Here is an 18,168-nt window from a genome sequence, read left to right as displayed (position 1 = left end):
GGCATTACTTTCTGTCGGCAGTTCATTGACCTGATTTAGAACTGGCATCATTTTCTGGCGACCCTTTTTGACCTCTTTTAGAACCGGAATTATTTCCTGCTGATAACATGATGGGGGTACTAAGACAGGTCAAAGGGTCGGCAAAAATTCATGATGGTTCTAAAACAAATCAAAATGGTCGATAGAAAAGAATGTTGTTCTAAGACAGCTCAAACTGATCGACAAAAAATAATGCCAGTTCTAAGAAAGGTCTAAATGATCGACAAAAAATGATGGGGCGCCTACGACATCTCAAAATGCTCTACAGAAAATGGTGCCGGTTCTCAGAAGGTCAATGACCTGTCGCCAGAAAGTAATGCCGTTTTTCAGACAGGTCAGATGAAGTCAAAAGGGAAATATATACATAAATTTTCAATACGCGACAAAACGTGAACAGACAGAAGAAACAACAAATTATCAAAAAAAAAAATGCAAACTATTAAAGAAAATGCTCCTCTCTAATTCTTGAACAGGGTAAAATATTAGTGCCTGAAATATGAATTTTAAATTATGTGTAAATATTTGAAAGTAACTAAAAAAACAAAATAGAAGTACATAAGTATATCATAACTTTTTTTTGTTTTCTGTTGCCATATATTTCTAACTGCCTGTTACCAAAAATTGTTGACAGTTTCTAATATGAAAGTAAGGAAAATATCTTGTACGCGTCCATCAAACAACTTCAGTTTCTTAGATAGACTATAAAATTTGACTCCGGGAAGTTTTTTTTTTGTCATGAAAACCCCTATAAACAAAAATAAAAACTTGGGCTAGATTATTGAACTACAGCTAAAAGAACATGCGTGAAATTCCTTAATAAAATTTTGTGATGGCGTAATAAATTTTTTAGTGGGGACAAATTCACTAACTGGATATATTCGGTGAAGTAGTAGCAATAGGGAACAAGATCACTTTTTCATTTAATCCCTCAATATGTAAATTGTTAATAAACATTCCGAAACATGAATTATTGTTACAAATTATATAAATTAAAAACCAATAAAATATGATAACGACAAAACTGCAAAATTTTGGAAAAATAAGAACATATGTAATCGTTTTAAAATAATTTTCTTTGATAAAAATTAGTTTTAATAACGAATTCTATCAAACTTTTTTTTATACTTATTAAATAACTATTCGAACACTTTAAAAAACTGACCGGTTATTAAATGCTTCTTAAATCGATGCCCCTTTTTGCTATTTTTCTTGACAACTGCTTATGTATCAATTCTGACGATTTCTGTTGCATAATTAAATCTAATCAACGTCGAAATGTCAAATTAAAATCCTTTCCTGTATAAGAAAAAAGTGATCCAAACCAGTACTGTAATTAATACGGTTCGTTGATTGTGCAAATTAGTTGTTTCTTCTGCCATCAAAACATTTTTACATGCTCACTGAATAAATGAAATTCTAATTAAATATTCCTATAATCATTTTTTAACCCCATTCCAACAATAAAATTCATCAAAAACCCAAACAAAAATACAACGTCAAGAATTATAACGACTTCCAAGAAAGATATTTTTAATTATTCCAGATCGTTTCGTCGTAACTGATGGCGGTTCCGTGACAAAAAAGAGCCTTGAAGACGGATAAGTATAACGTGTCTATGTCAAATTTAGGAAAAACGAACAAAAAAAAAAACGAAAATAACGCTCCACGAAACTGAACAAAATCACTGATATTCTGAACTGAACAAAATCACTGATATTCTGAACACTGATTTATGTTATACTGGATCGATAAACTCCATAAATTGACATTAAAATAATTACACATTTATTTCATTTTGTGGAAAAATTGAAACGTTTACGTTATTTATTATACATAATAACCTGTCAATTTTTTAGTTCGAACCACGAACTTTACACGTACTAAATAATTCAGCAGATTTATTTAATTATTTTGTCCATTGACACCGAAATCGGAAAATTTTCATTGATCCGCCGAAAGGTTGATTTTATGTTTTCTCGAAAAAATGTGTGGTTTATGAATCCTTCAGATTCCTTAAAAAAAAATATTCTGCAATGTTCACAAGTTAACTTAAAAAATCTATAATCGAATGCTCTAAAATCTTCCAAACGTTTTAAGGTTATCGTCCCAAAAACTTGACGTCATCTCCAAATTTTGCTAGATAAATCTTATCTAAAAGTAAACTATTGTGGGTCTGTCACCATATTTTGTTACGAAACACTCACTTGAAAGAAGATTGACTTAAAAACGAGTGTCGTTTAATTCTGAAAAAATGGATATTTAGCGATTTCTGTGAAAAAATTAATGTGACCTATTGTGCGTTCCGGTTTGACTTGGCAACGTGCAAAACTCATAAGCAACGGGAGAATTATCGGCGGTGTTAATTACCCAAAAACCTTCCGATTTCAGAAGAAGCTGATACATGAATCTTTCACAAATTATCATTCCGCTTTTATTTTTGTTGAAATTTGATTTTTGTATATTAAAAGTTCACAGAAAATGAAATTATTTTTTGAATTTTCATAATTATAAAATTGCGTTTTTTGGTTCTTTATCACGTCATACTTCAAAAACTATTCAAAATTTTCACTTAGTTTTTTAACTGTAATATAACCAAACACTACTGCTTCCAGTGATGTAACTTTAACTGTACTAGTGTTTTTAAATTTCCATAAAAAAAATCTTTGTTTGTTACTTGTACAAAATATGTATTGAAATTTTTAATATTCAACAAAGTTGTATAGTATCGTTTGAAATAATTTTGATAATTATTTTATTGATTATCTTCATTCTTTAAAAATAATTTCCATGTATTAACTATATACCACTTCTCGCAGATCAATTGCAAAATTCTCAGTAATAAAAAATCTCTTCTGCTGAAAATTTCAATGTAAGTAACAAATATATCTCTTTTTAATTTAAAGACATGAATGCAATTACATTACCAGTTTCATTGTTAGAATCAGTACTGTTTATGGGAGCTATCGTTAAAAAACTAAGGCAGAATTTTAAGTACAGTTTAAAATATGTTGTGATAAATTCAGAAAAACGAAATTTTAAAAAAGTGAATATTATGGATAAAATCAACATCGTAAGAAATTGTGATAAATAAAAATTCATTAGTGTTAAAATGCGATTTTAATTTTTCTTAATTTCGTTGATAGTCGATTTTTTCCTGAATGTTCATATTTATAAATTTTAATTTTTTTTCTATTTATTGCATCATATTATATTTTATAATCTACTTCAATTTTTGCCTTAGATTTTTAACGATAATAACACTAATAATAGTACTGATTCTACCAATATAAGTGTGATTGTATTCATGTTTTTACATTTGTTTAAAAAAATCTTTCGTTACCTACACGGAACACATTTCGAAATTTTAATTAAACGAGGTTTTTTCATTAATGAAAATTTTGAAATTGATTTGCGACAAAGTAATAGTACACTGAAATTAATTTTGAATAATGAAGATAATCAATAACAATTTTTTCTTTCAATTAAGTATGTTTGAAAGGAATTCGGGCCTCAAACAATGCTTAAATGCCGCATCCCAATTAATACTGTTACGAAATAAATCCATACGCCGCCTATGGGTTCTAGTATATACGGTGATGAGGACCCACTGTCCGTGACGGCGGCGGTAGAAGAGCCTGGAAGCGGTGACGGAGACCTTGGAGAAGGACCGCGCGACTGTAAATTGGAACCACCGTCGGGAGCAGTTAGTGTAGTCCAGATAACGAGAGCTGAATTCAGCTAACACGTTGAGTCCAACGAGTGTCGAGAAAACCCAGTGAAGTTGCGCCGGAATTATTTTGTACATAATCGCTGTAATAGTTAGTCGTGTAAATTCGAGTTACTAAGGAATAAATTGTTGAGTTTTACCCACGTCGATTTTATTCGCCCGTTCAACGTAACAATATGCTTCATACGAGATATCCCTCCGAGTTTAAAAATTGTTACCTCAACGACAAAATTCGCTGTCAAATACTTCTCCAACGCAAAAATTATTTTAGACCACAATCTACAACTTTGTCGCTGGTTGACTTTAAAATCTTCAATAATAAAAAAAAAACTTCGCATGTTGAAAATTTTAATATACTTTTCGCGCAAGTAACAAGGGAAGATTGTTTTGTTAGAAATTTTAAAATACCAGTACAGAATCAGTACTGTTTGATTACATTATAGCTAAACAACTAAGGCTAAATTTTGTATAGTTTTTGAAATATGACGTGCCAAAAAACCAAAAAACGCAATTTTAAAATAATGAAAATTCAAGAAATGATTCTATTTGCTATGAAATTTTAACAAATAAAAATCAAATTTTGACACGAATAAAAGCGGAATAATAAAAACTTGATATTTGAATCCTAAATGTAAACAATTAACTTTTAAATTTCAACTTCCTGTTGATGCAACCAACAACGGTATTGCAAGCACCAGACCCACGAAAGGCTGACCACCGCAACAGCACCGTCGTCAGCTTTACGAAGACAGCGGTAGCAGAACAAGACAAAACATAAGAAATTGGGAAGTAATATATTGTTACGAAAGAAACCCATACGCCGCTCCGGTACGACGCCTATGAGTCTTCTAGTATGTGTGTGTTTATTCTGGTATATACGAAGATGATTCATCAGCGGCCGGCGGAGCGCTAAAGACGAGCCTGGAAGCGGAAGTTGCGAACGGCAACCCAGAAAGATCTCGATCGCCGACATCTAGAAGGAAGTACGAGTTGAAATAGAGGCGACCGTCGGGAACGATAATTATTCAGCTGGTTGAGTCAAGAGAGGTTGCCCGGAATTATTTTATAATCGTTGTAACAGTTAGTCGTGTAAATTCTCGTTAGTAAGAAATAAATAGTTGAGTTTTACCCACGTCTATTTTATTCAGCGATCAACGTAACTATGTTTTCAAATCTAATATTACCATTAGTTTAGGATATTTTGTAAATATGTAGTTTTGTATAAATAAGTTAGTTTTGAATAAATTAGTATTAAGCTTTATTTGCTTTTTCCTCACTCCCCACAATTCTAACCTAGAAATGTTCATAGTCCTTCGAGCCATTACTGAACCAAGTGCCACTTTCCAAGTATAATTACTAGGGCTGTGAGACTGTGGTTCGGTGGTGTCTGTCGATTCCTTTTTAGGCCGTGCCACCCTCCAAGTCTACAAACTCGGGCTGTGAGACTGTAGTCCAGTGGCACCACTCCTTTTTTTTACTAGGACACCATTTCTAGGTCTACAATTTTCGAGCTGTGAGACTGCAGTTCGGTGGTGTTCATCCCTTAATCCGGTACCATTTCCAAGTCTACAATTTCGGGTTGTGAGACTGCAGTCCGGTGGTATCGTCCTTACACAAGCATCACTTCCGAGACAATTTTCGGTCAGTGGTGTTCTTTATACCCAGCACGCCCTTATAGAAATAAGGGTGCAAGATACCAACTAAATCCGTCATGGAAGAATTCAACAAGAAAGTCAAAGAGCAAGAGGATTTGGGGAAGAAAATTCAAGCTCTCCTCAAGATCGCGCAAAAAGAAAAACTCAAAATTGGAGATTTAAAAAGGCGAACAACTTCAAGAATATTCGAACAATGTTCAACGAAATCATGAAGAACTGAAGATATTGGGGGCCACCTTCAGAACAACACACAAGTACTTCGATGGGAAATATTTCGATCAATTAAAAGCGTTGCACGAAGATACAAAGAAATACCTCGAGTCAATTCGGCCGTCATCCGACCTCGACCCGGACCAAGAAACCCGCATCCGACGTCAATTGTTCACACTACAAAAAAATTCCACCGAAATGACCAAACTAAACAGCGATTTGGCTCAGGACTACAGCAGAGTCAGATACGAACTTCCAACTGAAAAATTCCAAGGTCAGTGGAGAAGCATCGCAGAACTGCATGAAGAAATCTATGTCCATTAAACTGATTTCGAAGAAGAATATTTTCCCGACGAGATGTACTAGAAAACTGAAGAAAAGTCTGAGGCTGTGGTTGAAAAATTTAAAGAAAAAATCCAGTCACAGTCCGCCCAGCAACATGAGAAACTGAACATTCAACTACCCCAAATTAAACTTTCAATTTTTACTGGAAAATACGAAGACTGGCCCACTTTCCACGATTTATTCAAGAAAGTCATCCATAACAACACATCGCTCTCCAAAATTGAAAAAATGCAGTATCGGAAGACGTACATCAGAGATGAGCCCAACAGAATCATCCAACATCTCCAAATAACTAGAAACAATTACGAAACACCATAGGAACTGTTGGATGCTCATTGCCGTCCGATCGCCAGCGCTATTGCAGCCATGGCCTACAACTTCGGGAATCCTTAATAACAATTACTACTTTTTCTAAGTTTTCCTAAGTTATACGAGTTCTCCTAGATGTTAAAATGCTTTAAAAATTAAAAATGACTGTTCAACATTACAATTTCGTGATGATCTTGATCAGATAAAGCCTGAATTGCATCAAACGCCATTGAGGTTGAGACTGCACTTCGGCTGTGCCTAACTCTGGTTATTACACAGAATTTTGGATCAGCCAAGAATACATGAAGAATCAGCAGAGAAGCTGAAGAAATTGCATGACATAACAAAAGAATGTCTAGAACCATTAAACAATTTATAAAACATTCAGGCCGAAACACGGGGACCAATACTTACTAGAATAATTTCTGAAAAATGGGACACAGAAACATCATGCTACAAATGTAAAAGAAGACACCATACGTTATTACAAAATGAACAAAAAAGCGACCCGAAGATCAACCAACAAAAAACATTCAACTCAACACACAATTTTCAAACTCTGAAGCAACGAAGAAAATTCAGAACCACGTTGGAACTATAAGCAAACAAGTACTTTTGGCCACCGCGTTAATGAGAGTACGGAGAGCAAGGGGAACCTATGAAAATTTACGAGCCCTTATTGACCTGGGATCGCAGGCATTGCTCATAACAGAAAAAGCAGCAACAAACAGTCTTGTCACTACCTAGAGAACATATTCAAGTCGATATAACAGGGCTTGAGGAGGAATATCAAACAAATAAAAACTTCAGAATTACACTCGAGTGCGTCCCACGATTTTCAAAAGATTTTGCACTCACAACAGACCTAGTGGTATTACCAAAGATAACGGAATCTCTACCGGAAGAAGACATCGAAGTGAATCTTCAGGTGTGGCTGAATCACATTATCGCGGATCCAGTTTTCCAATAAAGGACCCAATTGATGTATTACTGGGAGCGGGAGAATACTGCAACATAATACTCAACGGTATCCAAAAAATAAACCATGGTTTTATGGGCCAAAACGCAGAATTTGGGGGTAGCATAATAAAAGAAGAAAAAAGAAACAAGAAACGCATAACGGTCAAAAGCAATAGCATGATGACAAAAAATGACGACCAGCAATTTTCAAAAATTATGAGAATCGCTCGACCAGTCACCACTTCAAGACCAAAACAAAATCCACTAGCACTCCGAAAAACGGCATCAGTATCAGTCACACCCAAATAGTCTCGGCCGTTGGTGGCAACTTTGGTTCCATCAAAAATCCACCAATAGTTTACATCAATAACAGAACCCGTGGTCCAGGCTCAACCCAAAAGAATCAGAAAAGGAAGAAGAACTACCTACAGTCCGAACTTCAAGAAACAACAAGGCCAAAGATAATTGTGTAGACTGTAAGATTGAACTTCATTACCAGAAGCATCGTTCTAGCAAAGATCACGGTTTCAGTCTGGGCAGCATGATTCTTCATCATCGAAGAAAACAACGACCTCAAGAAGAGGGTGTCAAGATGATGCCCATTTACCCGCTACGAGTACCCTAAGTAGCTACCAATCCATCCCGTTGCGTTCCCACTGCAATTCTTCTGCAAAGCCCATCGACCATGCGCATTTCGAGAGACCCAAGATGTTTAAATCCTAAATTTAAACAGTAATTTTTAAATTTAACTCTCCTATTGACAACCACTAACGAGATAAAGATCAAACGACGTGAATGTCAAAACATCGGTACTGCAAGCACCACAGCTACGAAACGCTGACCACCGCAACAGCACCGTTGGCAGCTTTATGAAGATAACGGTAGCAGAACAAAAAAAAATACAGTGAAACCCCTCCACTACGGACAGCTACGGGGAATCTCAAATCTCACTATAAAGAGGTGTCCGCTGTCAAGAGGTTTCAAGACACCAAGTAAAGAAACTACTATAATTTCAATTTTTTCACTAATACTTAAAAATCTCTTTGCTTAGCGGTCGTATTACACACTTTAAAGGTAAACGCTCAAATAATAATGTTTCATAAGTTCATTCGCACTTGATAAACAAAACCACCCCAGCTTTGCTATTTGGGAAAAACCCATATTTACTCGTATTATGAGCAGCGTGGGGTTGAAGAGCGTTATGACCCGGTACCGAGAATCCGTTGGCCTAATCGTTAAATTAAATTGTACGGTCTAATCTCGGAACCGCTTTACCTGTTACCTGTCCGTTGTGAAGAGGTAATTGTACAAAGAAATAAGTAAAAATGCGCCAATTTTACTGTTCGTGTCCATTGTTGGGAGTGTCAGTTGTTTCGAGGATTCTTTACATTAAATGACCTATTTTACACGTTGGGACAATGAAAATGGTCCCTTGTGGAGAAGTATCCGCTGTTTGGAGGTGTACGTTACAGGAGGTTTCACTGTACAAGAAATTGGGATGCAATATATTTTCATATCTAATATTACCATTAGTTCAGAAGCACTGATATATCGTACATATGTAGTTTTGTATAAATAAGTTTGGTTGTTTTGAATAAATCAGTATCAAGCTTTAATGGCTTTTTACTCACACCCCACAATTCTACCTCACAATTGTACACTTTTTTTTTTAGAAATCGGTAGGTTTTTGGATAATTGACAACACCGCCCGCGAATTCTCCTATACAAAATGCATTGCTTAGGGGTTTTGTACGCTGCCAAGACAAAGCGGAACGGACTTAAGTTTTATCTGTTTTTCCTGCTAGCGTCCATGGCCAAGAATAAAAATCTACCAACGCCACCCCAATTAAAATTAAAAGTTTCCATTTAGTTGCATAATGTAATTTGTAGCCTTTCACATTTCCCGAATCTGTGAATGGTGATAATTCCCCTCGAGGACCCTCATCTCGTCTTCATTCCCTTTTAACACTAACAGCATAATCCCAATCTGGCATTAATAGACAGTTTTGCTAATACAGTGTCGTCAGCGGTCGAAATATTCGCGAATAATAACTTCCGACACTCCAAAATCCCGAAATATCATCATTCCACACTTATCCAACCTCGCCAAACCTTCAAATCCTCGCTCCTCCAAAACCCCCTGCACACTTCTCCGTCCGGCAGCACACAACACTCCTCCCCCCATACTAACCAGCAATATCACACACAAAATGAGGAGTATACTCAAGACGGCCATCGTCAGCGGCCACCTCACCGCCTCCACCTTCTCGCCGACGTGGATCTTCGGCATCAGGTCCAAGCCGATCAACGGCTGCCTTATGTCCGCCGCCGCGTTGGCGGCCATGGTGTTGTTGCTTATCGTCCTTTCTAAGTAAACTGACGCTTGTTTGTACAAGGTCATGTTCGACACCGGCTCGTCGAAGATGTCGCGCAGTTGCACCAGCTGGGAGCTAGCTTGGACCCGCAGTTGGCGTTCGATCGCCTCGGTCTGGTTGCGGATCTTCGAGACGAGGACGTCGACCTGGCGGCCCTCCTCGAGCAGGCGGACGACGCCGTTGTGGAGATCGTCGTTGCCGTAGAGGCCCAGGCCGATGGCGGCGCAGCATAGGACCGATACGATGGCCAGCGACACCTTCAGGGCGGAGATGGAGCGCGAGGGGCGAGGTTTGCGGTCGCAGCAGCGCGTCAAGAGGTATATGAGGAGGACCAAGAGGGTGAGGATGAGCCATGCCGCCGGGATGGAGCCGAGGATGCCCAAGCTCTGAAACAAGAAGAAATAATTTTGGAGAAAATGCATAACAGAAAGATACGACCAAATTCATATCATTAATAATAATAATATTTTTTTAAACAATAGTAATTATACACAAGAGTTTATAAATCATAAAATAAAAGAACAAGGACAACACACTGCACCGTCCTCCAACGGCTAATTTCATATTTTCTCGACGCCACTTCAAAATTTTGCATAGTAAATGTCATCTAAATTTTATCAAATAACATAGTCTTGTACTTGTGATTTATGAATTCGCTTGAGTTTTTACCTCAGAATATAAGTCCTTTTCAATTTCTTATAAATTCCGCTTTTTTGAAAAGTCGTATACTTTGTTTTATGATAACCTCTATAAAATAAAAGGCAGTGGCGTAAATAACACTTCCTTATTATCTCCTGCGCCGTAGGGAAGCAGATAAACAACGGAAAAACATAATTTCCGAAAAATCGAAAAATTGAAAAATTGAATCGAAAAATCGGTACCCGAAAGGCGGAAAAATAGAAACATTTAAAATCTAAAAAGTCTAAAAACTGTAAAAACTGAAAATTTCCCAAAATTGAAATGTTGAAAAATTCAGAAATTGAGAAACCAAGATATAGAGACATCGAAAAGGCGAAAAATTGGAGTATTAGAAACTTTAAAACATCGGGAAATCGAAAGATTAAAAAAACGTAAAATCGAAAAAAGTAAAATTTAAGAAATTGAAAAACGAAAAATCGAGTAATTGGAAAATCCCCAAACTGAATTCCCGAAAAATTAGGAAATCCAAAATCGAAAAATCTAAAAACCGAGTAATCTAAAATTGAAAACATCGAGCAAAACCAAAATAAAAAAATCGGTGTCCGAAGGGTCGACAATTCGAAAGAGTGAGCAATCGAAACATCAAAAACTCGAAAAATTTAAAATCGAAAAAGTAAGATGGTTAAATTGAAAAATTCCCAAAATTGAAATGTTGAAAAATTGAGAAACTGAGAACTTGAAAAATCGAGAAATTGAAACATATAAAAGTCGAAAAATAAAAAAAAAAATGAAAAACCACGTTGTCAAGAAATCGAAAATTCGAAAAATTGAAATATTAAAAACTTTAAAAATCAGGAGATCGAAAGATCAAATAAACGTAGTCGAAAAATGAGAAAATAGAAAAATCGAAAAATTGGGAAATTGAAACATTATAATAATCAAAAATTTTGAAAATCAACTAATCTAAAATTTAAAAATTGGCAAAAGTGACTATAGAGAAGAATCGAAAAGGTGAAAAATCGAAAAATTTAAATGCAAAAATATAAAATTTACGAAATAGAAGAAATTGAAAATCGAAAGAACGAGAAATTGAAAAATTATAAAATCCACCAAACTGAATTCTCGAAAAATTGGGAAATCGAAAAATTAAAAAATTTTAAATTAAAAAAAATCCAAAAATAGGGAAAGTGGACAATCGAAACATCGAAATCTCGGTAAATCCAGATATTCAAACATTTAAAAATTGATAAAATGACAAATTAAAAAATTAAAAACCGGAAAATCGAAAATTTTAAAATAAAAAAAATCCAAAATTTAAAAATTGGAAAAACTGACATATACAGAGAAAAATCGAAGAACTTAAAATTGAGAAATCGAAAAATCTAAAGTTTAAAAAACTGAAATATTGGAAAATCCCAAAACTGAAACATTGCAAAATTGAGAAATCGGGAAACTAAAACGTCGAAAAATTGCAAATTTAAAATATTAAAAAATTAGGAACCTGAGAAATCGAAAAATTGGAAAATCGAAAAACTGAAGAATTGAAAAATCGAACATTGAAAAGTGAAAAAATCGAGAAATCGAAAACTCGAAACCCCAAAAACTGAAAAATCAAAAAATTTAAATATCAGAAAATTAAGAAATCGATAAATCGAATAAATGAGAAAAATCAAAAAACTGAAAAAGTCCAAAACCATAGATAGTTCGGAAAATTTAAAGTATAAAAAAATCGAAAAACTGAAAATTTCCCAACATTGAAATGTTGAAAAATCCAGAAATTGGGAACTTGAAAAATCGGGAAATAGGAAAATTGCAATATTAAAAACTTGAAAAAATCGGGAAATCGAAAGATCAAAAAAAATCGAAAAATGTAAAATTTGAGAAATCGAAAAACGAGAAATTGAGTAATTGGAAAGTCCTTAAACTGAATTCCCAAAAAATTGGGAAATCGAAAAATCGAAATATCTAAAAACCAAGAAATCTAGCAATGAAAACATTGAAAAAAATCAAAATCAAAAAATCGGTATCTGAAGGGTCGAAAATTCGAAAGAAATACAATCGAAACATCAAAAAATCGAAAAAGTTAAAATCTAAAAAATCGAATAATTAAGATATGGCAAAATTTAAAAATTCCCAAAATTGAAATGTTGAAAAATTGAGAAACTTAGAATTTGAAAAATCGAGAAAACGAGAAATCGAGTAAGTGAAAAATCCCTAAACTAAATTCATGAAAAATTGGGAAATCGACAAATTGAAAAATCTAAAAACTGAGCAATCTAAAAATGAAGAAATTGGGTAATCAAGAAATCGAAAAACTGAGAAGTCGAAAAATCGAGATATTGAAACAACTAAAAATCGGAAAATAGGAAAATCGGGAAACTGAACACTCGAAAAATCGGAAAATTAAACAATCGAAAAATAGTAAAATCTGAAACATCGAAAACGACTAAGTTTTAAAAATCAACAAATCTAAAATTTAAAAATTGGCAAAACTCACTACAGAGAAGAATTGAAAAACCGAAGAATCGAAAAACTGAAAAAATCAGAAATCAATATATCAAAAAATTGTAAAACTGAAAAATTGAAAAATCGAAAAATGTACAATTTAAGAAATAGAAAACATTGAAAATCGAAACAACGAGAAATCGAAAAATTGTAAAATCACCAAACTGAATTGTCAAAAAACAGAATCGAAAAATTAAAAAAATTTAAATTTAACAAAGTCGAAAAATCCAAAAATAGAGAAATCGAAAAATAGGGAAACTGAACAATTGAAAAATCGAAACATCGAAACATCGAAATCTCGGTAAATCGAGAAATTTAAACATTGAAAATTTGAAGAACTGACAAACTGAAAAATTATAAACCGGAAATCGAGAACTGGAAAATTTTCAAATCAAAAAATCCGAAATTTAAAAATTGGAAAAACTGAGAAATGCAGAGAAAAATTGAAGAACTGAAAATTGAGAAATCGAAAAATCGAAAAGTTTAAAAAATTTAAATTTTGCAAAATCCCGTAACTGAAATATGGAAAAATTTATAAATCGATAAATCGAAAATCCTCAAAACTGAAACATTGCATTGCATTGAGAATTCTGGGAATTGAAACGTCGAAAAATCGTAAATTAAAAAAATGGAAAAATTGAAAACTTGGGATATCAAAAAATTGAAGAATTGAAAAATCGAACGCTGGAAAGCGAAAAAATCGAGAAAACGAAAAATCGAAACCCCAAAAATTGAAAATGGAAAAATCGAAATATCGAAAAATTGAAATGCCGAAAAAAAAGAATTCCAAAAATTAAAAAAACGATTTTTTAAATAAAATTTTGATTTTTTACTTCCCCAGCGAAAGTATTTATTGCAATCAAGTTCATCGAGCGACTCGCTACTTTTATGTTTTCTCGACGTTTCATGACCCCTAGGCTACGAATACATAGGTTTCTCGTTTTCGTCTATCTGTCTGTCATGTGATGTCTGTCCTTGTCTGTGTCGATTTTCATTAGACACAATCTTCTAAACTACCGAACCGATTGTTTTCAATTTTTTTCCCAAAAAGCTAGATGTCTAATCGAAAAGATAAGGGCGGCTTAATAAACCACTACTATATAAAAAAGTTAGCAAATTATTGGTGTAAATGAACATGCAATTTTAGTTTGGTATAGGACACGCTTAATGTATGCCTAAAATTCCACAGCAATCGGTCCAGTGGTTTGGGAAACTACGCATCTAACTAATCATCCACAGACATACAAACAGGCAGACAAACCACATAAAAACATGGATTTACCAATTCGCTAAATGGACTCTACCACGACACTTCCCTAACGCTTCAGAAAATATTTAATATGAAAAATACCGGGGTAGAGATAGATTAGAAATGTAAGGCAATAAGAACCCATTTAATAACGCCAGTATAATGAAAAATCTACAGAATGCGAAGATAAAAAGAAATAAAATCTGCACACAAACCTCTATATTAAATATTTTTAAAATATTAATGTGCTACAAGGGCAAAAAGAACAGGTAGTGGTGAGTAAAATAAATGAAATGTAATTAAACGTGCCCGGATAAAGTAAATATGCGGAACTCCCATTGCGAACGTTTTAATTAAAATGCTCCTTCTCGCTTCGTAAAACTGATTCTTTATTAAAAGCATGTTACTTTATTCAAGTACGGAAAATGTACTACAAATTGAAGCGGATGAGATCTGAATAACTAGTGACAATTTTAGGTATTTTTTCTTTCTTCATAATTTATTTTTTTGGTACACCTTTTCATTTGAATATTTTTAAAACACCAATCGTAGCTTAATGTCCGAATGTCGTGTCTCGTGGGTCCTAATAGCAAAATAAACGCAATAAATATTTATTTTATTATTTAAGGCCGCACCTGAGCTTCATCTTCGTTATCGGTATGTTATAATTATGTGTGGCTGTTTACTAATTTTTGGAATAATCATATAAAAGACTCTAGATTAATAAAACTAACCATAATAAGTTTTATCGTAATCTCATCGTGTTTGTTTGGCTTTTTTTATTAAGTGTCAATATTGTACGGTATTGAATTGGATTATAATCTTGTACTAAAAATAGAACATGAACTCGTCGAAATATAATTTTTTTGAATCTTTCCTTAATTGGGTAATTATCTTATATATCAAAAAAAAATCCCTAATAGCTCTCTCTAATCTAAAAAAAATATATTATTAAAATGAGTTAACATGTTCTTCTCATAGTATTTCGACTCTACAAAGTTTATTTACATTAATTCGATGCCTTGTAAATCAGCAAAATTTCTACAATCTGTCCAAATGCGAAGAATGGTGCGTCCGAAGCGACACTCGTAACGGAAAATTTTAACCAATTATTAATCATTTGATCATTTGTTAAAATATAATAATAATGTGATCAAATATTTGATTCTGTCGGTGTCTTGTTTTTAAAGAGCGCTTATCAGCAAGTCGCTAACTTTACTGTTTCCAAATCGTAACATGGCGATCAGTCTGATAAACTTGGAACTGACATTTATAATTAAAAAAATAATTCTAGCGTCTCTGAAACCATCGCTTTGCCGCAAAAACGTACTTGGAAGATGTGTATCTTAGAGCGTTTTTAACCGACTTTTTGTTATCTAGACATGAAACTAATTTTTGTACAACATATTACTGAACCGAGATTATTTAAAAAGAAATTTTAAGATACCAAAAGAAAAGGTATAATTCGACCGAGTCTGAGGAGCGTTACAACGTTATCTATCTGATGTCTGCTCCAACTCTTTGGCAGCTTCTAACGGGTATGTAGATTTTATTTCATCTAGTTTTTGTCGGTGAAGTTTCTGGTTACTGGATGCATTATTATTATTATGTAATAGGTTACCCGCTTTTATATTTCAAGACAGAATAAAGGACGTCCAAGGATAATCGATGACTACAATAAAATAAACTGAAAAAAGATTAACACTTTGAACACTGACAATGAAAATAATAAGTAATATATTATAGACGATATAAAATATTTAAACCAGAAAACCCTGGAAAAATGTAGTCTTAGTGATTATATGCTTAACTTCAGGTGTTTATGTTTACATTTCGAAAGAAATAGACTATTAGCACGTTCACATCACAAGCATCAGCGGCCGCATTAAAAAAAATGAAATTTGATTGATTCTGTCTCGTTAAAACAGAAAGAACTGATTAATTAATTAAGTTACAATGGAGCAAAACGATGCAAATATTGTTACTTTTCCGTACTCTAAGAGTCATTAAAACGTCGACATGTCGACAAAAATGTGGCCAGTCGCCCCATGGACCATGGTATTTTCAATAAATGAAATGATTGTGGACTATTATGAGCACAATCGATAAAACACTTTATAAGGGGAAAACCCAGTAGATTTGGCTATAAGTTCTGGGCGAGAGTACAATGCGAGATAACAGAATTATCACATGATTTTATTTGTATGATACAAAAGGGGATGTTCTCGTTTTAAAATGGAATGACAATAAATGTGTGATATCGGCAACATGGGTCGTTGGAGCCAGTGGCGGCTGGTGGGAGTGGGCAAGGTGGGCAGTGCCCAACCTAATTTTTTCGAGGTTTTAAAATTAATAAAATATGAATTTATCAAATTTTATACAAAATAAATCCAATAACAAATCCTTGCAATTATGTTCCTTAAAATTCCTACGTTCAACATGCTCGTTATACTCCTTATTTTCGGATAAAAGTGATCTTCGGGCTAGCCCGAGACGCCTGAATTAATCTGTACGCATCTACCATACCGAGATTAGTCTGAAAAACAGAGAACACCACATAGTCGCAGGCTCTGTTGCGTTGGCTGGCGTGGAGTAGGGATACACCACGAGTGACCAAGCTCGGGCTTGCCCAGAGCTCACATATAAAGCATATAAATAATACGAGTACATACTACACACTGGATTAGGGCTTCGCTGAAAAATGTAGTTGCTATAATGAGAATTTAAAAATGGAATTGAAAATTATAGGTACATAATTTCTTTCAAGTAATCAGTAATATCATTTTTTTAATAAATTCAATTTGTTTTATAGTGTAAATGATACGGACAAAACACGAACTAAAACAATTTTCATTACGGCTAATCGTCATAGTGAAAAATTTTTCCACATCTTGGCTGAAAAAAAAACCGATTTGTGTCAGATTCGTATTTGATCTGTTATTTCGAATGTCGTAACATTGTATTCGGTAATGCACACAGCCACCGCTGGTAAGGCTGACGGGTTGACGATACAGGCTGGGCTTGCCCAATCGGATAGTTTCGTAGTTGCATCGTGTCACATCGTGAACCGTTAAATATTACAAAATTGTTTAGTGTTCTGAGGGGTTGTGGTGATTTAATTTAATTGTTTTGTAGTGCAATAATCGTAACATAAAAATCATGGCAAATGGTAACAATTTGACAAGCTGTAACAGCAGTATTCTGTCATCGTCAGCGCCTTCAACATCAGGTACAGGTATTAGTTTAAATACAAACATCCGGGAGGTGGTCAACAATAATGATGATGTCGTAAATTTCTTATTGGAGACTAAATTTAGCAGACTAAATTATGATGATAAACTTTTTATAGTAAAATTGAAACCACGTCCACAAATGAAAAATTTAATAATGAAAAATAAAGGCAGCAGAGGTAACAGAGGGTTTAATAATAATTGGTACGATAAGTATAACTGGCTCACGGGAAGCGAAAAGCGAAACAAACTTTACTGCTGGAGTTGTCTTTTATTTTCTGAGACTAAGCAAAGTCCTTGGACTAGTGGCTACGACGACTTAAAACACTTATCCGAATCGTTGCAAAAACATGGAAACTCAGAACAACATACTCATGCGTCTTTAAAATTTAAATTGTTTGGAAAAAATAATATTCTAGATTCAATAGATTCAGCCCATGTTCAAAGTATTTTAAAGCATAATGAACTGGTTAAAGAAAATAGAGAAATAATAACGAGGCTGATTGATATGATCATTTATTTAGCAACCCAAGAACAAGCATTCCGCGGTCACAATGAATCAAGAGATTCTTTAAATCAGGGAAATTTTAGGGAATTAGCGTCACTGCTTTCCAAATATGATAATAAATTTAAGGTATTTTTGGATGAATCTTCGGTATTCACTGGGCTTTCAAAAACTATTCAAAACGAGTTAATTGAAAGTATTAATAAAGTAATTAGTGAGATTATAGAGAACGAAATTAAAATGAGCCCCTTTTTTTCGTGGCAAGTTGATGAGACCACTGATATTAATTGCCGATCTCAAGTATCTGTAATTTTTCGTTATGTAAAAGAGGGTAAAGCTGTTGAACGCTTTATGGGATTTTTTGACGCTAGCGAAGGTAGAACCGCTGCCGATTTATTTAGTTTGTTAATAGAAAATTTT

The 18,168-nt window shown here is 34.0% G+C and overlaps 1 protein-coding gene across 4 annotated transcripts in view; it reads right to left on the bottom strand.

Annotated features, from left to right (window-relative positions):
• The window catches only part of LOC135123548 (protein tweety), a 179,274-nt gene that overhangs the window by 34,707 nt on the left and 126,399 nt on the right, over positions 1 to 18,168 (bottom strand). For all 4 annotated transcript variants that reach the window (XM_064048317.1, XM_064048321.1, XM_064048318.1 and 1 more), the window contains one exon: positions 9,437 to 10,006. In XM_064048317.1, coding sequence (XP_063904387.1) covers positions 9,437 to 10,006 — 570 coding nt within the window. The remainder of the gene's footprint in view (positions 1 to 9,436; positions 10,007 to 18,168) is intronic.

The sequence above is a fragment of the Zophobas morio genome, unplaced genomic scaffold (genome assembly GCF_036711695.1).
Source record: "Zophobas morio isolate AGI-343-1 ecotype UQ-CSIRO unplaced genomic scaffold, CSIRO_AGI_Zmor_V1 ptg000006l, whole genome shotgun sequence".
In the NCBI taxonomy this organism is placed as follows: Eukaryota; Metazoa; Arthropoda; class Insecta; order Coleoptera; family Tenebrionidae; genus Zophobas; species Zophobas morio.
This window is presented reverse-complemented; position numbering and strand designations above follow the sequence as displayed.